The sequence below is a fragment of the Hippoglossus hippoglossus genome, chromosome 10 (assembly GCF_009819705.1).
Source record: "Hippoglossus hippoglossus isolate fHipHip1 chromosome 10, fHipHip1.pri, whole genome shotgun sequence".
NCBI lineage: Eukaryota > Metazoa > Chordata > Actinopteri > Pleuronectiformes > Pleuronectidae > Hippoglossus > Hippoglossus hippoglossus.
Window position 1 is genome coordinate 14870057 of NC_047160.1, and position 6908 is coordinate 14876964.

Genomic DNA, 6908 nt, shown 5'->3' on the forward strand with positions numbered 1-6908 from the left:
GGTTGCAGTGTCGACCATCAGACTCAAGAGATTTGGTAAAGAAACTTCCTGCTTTGAGATGAATTATTGAAGATGTTCCTCCCGGTTCATCTCCTAACCTGACCCAATTTTATAATCAGTTTTTAACGTCCTCTACACTGTGCTGTCTAATTTAGCACCTTAAATTAGTTTATAAAACACATACCCATCCGCTACAGGCTCGAGGAAATAAAGTTTTTAAATACCACTTAGTTTGTAGTTTCCTGCCTCACACAGATCACTGGGCGGTTTGACTTCATGTCAGTTGCAATGCAATCTAAAACTGACTGGGTTTAATTTGGGGATAAAGCATCAAAACATGAGTAGAAACTTAATTAAGCTTTTTCCGCAAGAGACATTTTGATTATTTTAAACTTGTGGCTGTTAAAACACGTGGCAGCGGACATGAGCTCCTGCAAAACTCAACTACTCATCTCTGTGAAAAGCAAAACTCAAAACTTTACAGCCAAACTTTGTAAGGCAGGAAAGAGGACACCCCAATGTATTTATGTATTAGTGTTTTTCTAGTTTCTAGTTTAAAACTAGTGTAAAACATGCACATAATCTGATCAATAATGAAAACAACAGGACATGAGGTGAAAATGAGTTTATTAGTCATCAACCTGTGGATCAACCTCCTACACAAAACAACACAACACATCTGAGCTGCACCACAGCGCAGTCTCTGGTTCCAGCGTGCTGAGGAAACGCTCTACTGATCGCCGGGCTCAGGTGAGAGTACAGCGCAGGTGTGTGTTTGTGTGCGTGAGTGTGTAGGGACGTCTAAACCAAGTAAAAAGACACTGTCACTGAGTGTCAGTTAAGCCAGCGTGTGTGTTTGTGTATGTGTGTGCTTCCCTGTGCTTTAGCAGTGCGATATTGTCTCTTATCACACTGGCAGCGGCTGTTAATCAGTGGTGGTGTTGACTTAGGTTTGGGGCGGATGTTGTGGCTCAAGTCGAGAAGGAAGGAAAAAGGGGGTTTGAAGAGTGACAGAAAGAAAAGAGAGGAGGGGGTTATGGGTAAGGGGGGGGGTCAAGGGGATGTGCTGTCCGTGAGCCGGGGTCTCAGCCTGTATTTCTCCTCTCAGTGCTGGATGCGCCTGATGGACTGGATCTGGGGGGTCTGACAGTGGGAGCCCCAGTTCCTCCAGTGCTGGTAGTCTCCACTATGTCTCTCACACTCCATGATGTACTGCTGGCCCCTGTAGCCTGGGTACTGGTAGCACACAAAGCTGCAGGAGGGACAGAGAAGGCCGCCGGGGTTAGCGGGGACTATTTTAGGAGCCACAGTGACAAGTGTGACAGAGTGGGGATTTAGTTAATGCTCAGAGCTTTGGGCTGGTATGTCTGTTACATACAACACAAGCTGATGATGGATCATGGCAATAAACAGATGTATTAACATGGGGAAAAGTTTGCGGATAGAAGTAAGTGATGCTGGATGGTCTACGTTGGGATTTTAAGTCGTTAAAGCAACAGGAACTAAAACAAGGAACATACACAAAACTTAATGTAAGAAAATCTGAGACATTTGTTCAGGTTTTGCAGATAAGCATCCCACTGGTCACACCCCGAAATGTACACAGAGAAATTCATAAAGACTCACGCGCCGCACTGCACATGCATGGAGCCAACTTCGGGCATCATCCAGCCCATGCCCTGCAGAGAGGGGTAGTCGTCACAGATCTCAACACTGCGGCCCATGAAGTTCTCCTTCTCAAAGATGATCATGCGGCTGCTCTGGTGGGACTGCAACGGAGACAGAGACGGTTTAATTGGATTCCTGAAGCGGTCAGGGCGGCTGGACATTTAGGAGTCAGGATGTTGGGTACTCACAGCGCAGTAAATGGGGCGCAGAGACATGAGGCGCTCCACGTGGTAGGAGAGGGAACCACTGTAAGCGTCCCAGTGGGGGTACTCTCCTCTCTCCAGGATGAACTGCTGGCCCTGGAAGTCATGGTGCTCGAAACCGACCCAGCTACAGAGAGACAGAGAAAAAGAGAGGGCCCTTTTTCACACAATGACCTGCAGACATTTGTTTGTTTCTGTGATCTACCTTAAAAATGAACACTTGTATTTTCAGCCTGGATGAAGAAATTCAGCACAAAAAAATGCAGTTAAACCAACTGTGGAAAGACAAGACTGAGCCTGAGGTGCAGCTCCCTTTATATGATCCACATCTCAACTGTCTCAGGGCTTAAAGCATCCAACATCTGTGTTTGGGATGATGCATTAAAGTAAAAGAAATAAGAATAAACGTTTCCCTTGATTCAGCCCATCAGTGTGTTTCACTTCTCATATTCCTCTAGTCACCACAGATCAAGTTTCGAGAGACTTACGCTCCGCTCTCCACCCTGATGGAGCGGATGTTGTCCAGCCCGCACTCCTGGATGTTGCAGCACTCGGAGGTGAACTCCAAGCACTTGCCCTGGAAATGCTCCTGCTCGAACACGGTCACCTGAGGAGACAGAGAGAGACAGAGAGGGGGGTGCAGGGATGTTAATCAGCAACAAGGTGCAAACTTAACCTCTTTGGGATTGCTCTTTTCATTCATACATGCTTCCATCGCCATCTGGTCCAGTTTTCAATCCTAAGTGTTTACCTTGAAGAAAGGTGCCATGCCCATTCCTGAGTTGACCAGCGGCTGCATCATTGGGGACCTTGTAGTTCTGTACATCTTTACTCTTGAGGGGGCAGATGAAGACAGAGAGAAGGAGGTGAAGACAACCAGAGACATGGATCTCTTTTAAAACATCAGTCATCCACTAACACTGGTTTAAATCTGCTTTACGCACGATGGTGCCACTTGCAATTAAAACACTTGTAATGTTTTGACATAATTCATTAAGTGGGGTGTGGGCGGAAATATATACTTTTACTTAACCAGGAATATAAATAATCAAATAGAAGTAGAATGTGTTAAAAGTTAAATAACAAGTTTGATCAGTGCTGTGCAGGAGTTTCAGTAAGTGCTTCTGGTTTTCAGGTGGTGTGTGCAGCAGCTGTCAGTGAGCAGAGATGCAGCCTTACCTAGATTGGCACTTTATTAGAAGAGCTTTGGAGTGGTACGCGCCCGCCTGCCTCGCGTAGAGCTTTGGGAGAACCTGGCGCTTCAGTTTTATACCGACGGTCGGGGAGCGCGCCTGTGGGTGCGCGTCCACGCCTCTTGGTCACGCACAGGCCTTTACGCAGTCCAGTTGGGCAAAGCGGGTTGGAGAGGCGCGCTCCCGGTGCGTCTGCCTGCCCCTTCTGGCTGCTGTTGTCCCGCTGCAGCGACCAGCTCAGCAGATCCCATAGTGGCCGCTGGTTGTTCTGAGACAAAGGGCGCTCCGGTATGTTCCGACACCGGTCAGCAGTCCAGCGTGTGGCCTGGCACAAAGGGCCGGGATCGGTGTGGAGAATGTGGGGGATTAACAGCGGAGCGCAGGGGCACACACAGGGTGGGGACTGGGTCGGTCTGGATGGATGGATGGATGGATGGATGGATGGATGGATGGATGGATGGAGGCAGTTAGGGACAGTAAGGTTTCTCCTCCTGGTCACAGAACACAATCTTAGTGGCACCAAACACTTTAAGCACCATCAAGGATCCACACATGGACATGTGTGTGCACACTGGCGTAGACTGTGATTTAACATGAACATTGGTTTTCATGAAGAAGTCTAGTGACCAACAACAAGTCTTTTTCACTCCACAGACTCATTAGTAAAGTTTCCCAACGGTCACATTCCAGTTGCCCAATTCTACACTGCATAATAATAATAATAATAATAATAATAATAATATATCATTCAGGAATTTCCAAGTTTGGGATCAATAAAGTCTATCTATCTATCTATCTATCTATCTAGTTTTGTTAAAACAATGCGGCCCTGTCATCTCATGTGTGTCCACACGAGGGCCTACCACACTGAAAAAATACAATTGTTTAACAACAAAAATACATAAATATGTAACACATTTGAATAAAGTAAAAAAAAAAATCATTTTAAAGTTATTGTGTTAATATAACATGTTGAACAAACTCAATTAATTTCTGTGTTACCAATTGAAGTAAACTCTTTAGAGTTGGTCCAACATTTATGTCTGTTTTCAGTGCAGGTGACAATCACAGAAACCTCCAAACTTAAGTAGTCAAACAATTTATTCAGGTTTGTGTACCAGACATGAATGATTCTCTGGGACATCTATCAAATAACAACTCTCAACAAATAAGACCCACAGAGGTTAAACCTGAAAACTCAGAGTTAGAACTGAGGAAGCCTCTTGGTCGAGAGTTGAAACGTCCTCAAGAAACACAAGCAAGTCCGGTTGCGTATTGAACACTCCTGAAGTTACTCTGTATGTGACTGGAAACACATTGTCACATGAAACATTCCTTTTAAATGACATAAACTGTCGCCACTTTATCTGAAACCCAACATTTGAAGCCACATTCCTAAAGCAACAATCACATCACTGTGAAATTACAGGAAAATAATCTGAAATATAACATTTTGGACAACTTTTCAAAGTTCCACTTGGTCTGTTAGTCACAGGACCGTCCTCCCCTGCCCACCCTTTCTGTCCGTCCCTCTCTGATGATGTGGGGTTTCTTTTGTCTCCCCTCTCTGACCTCAGCAGGTTTGTTTCTCTGCCCATAATCCCTCTCCTGTGGGCGCCAGCGTATAAAAGGGAGGGGCGCACTCTGAGCCGCACACACTCTGAGTGAGTCTCGTCACAGGCATCGAACAAACAGACCGGTAAGGTACACACACATGCACTGTAAACCTGCCGGTGTGTGGGGATACAGAGCAGGAGGGTTGGACTGGAAATACAGATTACTAATTATCTATCGCAGTTTTACATCCATCCTGTATCATTCCCTTCTGTTGCATCCTTCTATTTCCATTTGCCACATTATTGTACTGTCTCTCATCATTTCTGTGTCTCTTTCCACCCAGTAAACATGTCCAGCGGAGATAAATCCAAGACTTCTTCCCAGACTGATGGGAAGGCTGCTCAGAGCAAGAAGTCTGAGATGGGAATGATGTCCTACAAGGTGAGAGGCTCTCACAAAGGCTCATATACATTCATGAAGAAATATTTAGTTTGTCACACTGACTCATCTGTGCACATCTGTCTCCCCCAGATGTACGTGTTCGACCAGGAGAACTTCCAGGGTCGCATGATCGAGATCAGCAACGAGTGCATGAATGTGTGTGAGTTGGGCATGGACCGCGTGCGCTCCCTGCGCGTTGAGTGTGGACCGTAAGTATCTCAAAGATGAAGTTTCTGTTTACTGTAGCTTTGCACGGAAACCTCATAACATGTCGTTTCATCCGCAGCTTCGTGGGCTTTGAGCAGATGAACTTCTGTGGTGAGATGTACATCCTGGAGAAGGGAGAGTATCCTCGCTGGGACTCCTGGAGCAACAGCCAGAAGAACGACTACCTGCTGTCCTTCAGGCCCGTCAGAATGGTAAAACAAAAAGTCACTCCTTCGTGTTTGTTTATTTGTCTTTTGCTTCAAGCGCTTCTCTCACCTCAGTGTTTTTCTCTTCCAGGACCCTGAGAAGCACAAGATCTGCCTGCACGAGGTGGGAGAGTTCAAGGGCCGCAAGATGGAGATCATGGACGATGACGTTCCCAGCCTGTTCTCCTATGGCTTCACCGACAGAGTTGGCAGCATCATTGTCAGCTGTGGAACGTGAGTCTCTGGTGCTGTTGAATAAATAAGGTGGTTTGCTAGAGCCCAATGACATTAAATACATCCTTAAATCGTTCCTCTTTTCCTCCAGCTGGGTGGGATACCAGTTCCCTGGATACCGTGGCAGCCAGTACCTGCTGGAGAAGGGCGACTTCAAGCACTTCAACGAGTACGGTGCCCGCAATCCTCAGTTCCAGTCCGTGAGGCGTATCCGCGACATGCAGTGGCACCAACAGGGCTGCTACACCATGGCCAGCAAGTGAGGCTCAGGGAAGGAGAGAAAGAGAAAGAGCGGAGGTGAGGGAGAGGGGCGGAGGAAGAGGGAAAGGGGGAGAGATGTCTGAGGCCTTTACCTCGGTACGATCTGACACAGTGAGGGGAAGGGTGAGGATCTAGATCTGCCCCATATCAGAGACAACACCTCAGTGGAAGGACCAGCTGGAGCATGTAACCATCCTCCTTTCCTCTCTGTCTCTACTTTTCTCTTTCTCCCCTATGGGCTGAGCTCTACTTTCCCCCCTTTTCTCCCTTTTTTTAGTCCCTCACCCCATTCCCCTCCACTGTCCTCTGAGACACCAAAGAGGGAAACCCAGCGCCTCTTGCTGTTTTACACACACATGATTCTCAGCTCAGGGTACGATGCACCATGGGAAACTGAGTCCCTTGAGCCCCCCCCCCTCCTCTTCTTGCCCTTCTGCATTGCACACCCTCTCTGCTGTACAGAATCCTGGCCAAGTTTTCAATAAAAAGGAAAATCTTGATTTCAAACAAGTCGTCCTTGTTCTTTATTCATGATGAAATCACCTGAATACAAATGTTGATGAACAAAACAGGTAAATGAAAATGTGTGTAATCATTAATCAGTCACGACTATTCTGACGCTCAGCATTTTGGAGGATAATCAAACAACAAATATCATTTCATGCTCGACTTCAACCTTTTGATATTATTATTATTATTAGGATATTATAAGTAATATTTAATTCAAGTTACAGTGAAAATCTGTAACTGCAACCTATTTGAGAGTGTGGTTGATTTGACTGTTTGTGGCCTCAAACTGGGAATGTGCCTGAATATAAGAGTGTGAGTTCAGAGCCTACATAATAACAGTTTGTATGTAGACATATATATATTCACATACTTTTTAAGTGTGTTATCCATTCTCTGCAATAACAGAGAGATAACCACTCTTCTATTTT

At 45.9% G+C, this 6908-nt stretch overlaps 2 protein-coding genes across 2 annotated transcripts; one reads left to right on the top strand and one right to left on the bottom strand.

Annotated features, from left to right (window-relative positions):
* Positions 1–613: 613 nt before the first annotated feature.
* Positions 614–3406, bottom strand: cryba1l1 (crystallin, beta A1, like 1). The gene is made up of 6 exons (XM_034597433.1): positions 3051–3406; positions 2623–2704; positions 2360–2478; positions 1857–1998; positions 1627–1769; positions 614–1252 (listed from the first exon to the last, which is right to left on the bottom strand). The coding sequence occupies exons 2-6, from the start codon at positions 2695–2697 to the stop codon at positions 1105–1107; spliced, it is 627 nt and encodes a 208-aa protein (XP_034453324.1). The 5' UTR covers positions 2698–2704; positions 3051–3406; the 3' UTR covers positions 614–1104.
* Positions 3407–4717: 1311 nt separating this feature from the next.
* crybb1l1 (crystallin, beta B1, like 1) lies at positions 4718–6477 on the top strand. Its single transcript, XM_034597432.1, has 6 exons — positions 4718–4763; positions 4965–5062; positions 5153–5271; positions 5349–5481; positions 5567–5709; positions 5801–6477. The coding sequence occupies exons 2-6, from the start codon at positions 4970–4972 to the stop codon at positions 5970–5972; spliced, it is 660 nt and encodes a 219-aa protein (XP_034453323.1). The 5' UTR covers positions 4718–4763; positions 4965–4969; the 3' UTR covers positions 5973–6477.
* The last annotated feature ends 431 nt before the right edge of the window (positions 6478–6908 follow it).

Excerpts from the sequence above, each read along its gene's own strand:
- crybb1l1 (XM_034597432.1), top strand. The coding sequence starts at position 4,970 with ATGTCCAGCGGAGATAAATCCAAGACTTCTTCCCAGACTGATGGGAAG. Across the intron at positions 5,063-5,152 it reads TGGGAATGATGTCCTACAAG|ATGTACGTGTTCGACCAGGA; the intron begins GTGAGAGGCTCT and ends TGTCTCCCCCAG. Across the intron at positions 5,272-5,348 it reads CTGCGCGTTGAGTGTGGACC|CTTCGTGGGCTTTGAGCAGA; the intron begins GTAAGTATCTCA and ends TTTCATCCGCAG.
- cryba1l1 (XM_034597433.1), bottom strand. The coding sequence starts at position 2,697 with ATGTACAGAACTACAAGGTCCCCAATGATGCAGCCGCTGGTCAACTCA. Across the intron at positions 1,770-1,856 it reads TGCGCCCCATTTACTGCGCT|TCCCACCAGAGCAGCCGCAT; the intron begins GTGAGTACCCAA and ends TCTCCGTTGCAG. Across the intron at positions 1,253-1,626 it reads ATGCATGTGCAGTGCGGCGC|CTTTGTGTGCTACCAGTACC; the intron begins GTGAGTCTTTAT and ends TCCCTCCTGCAG.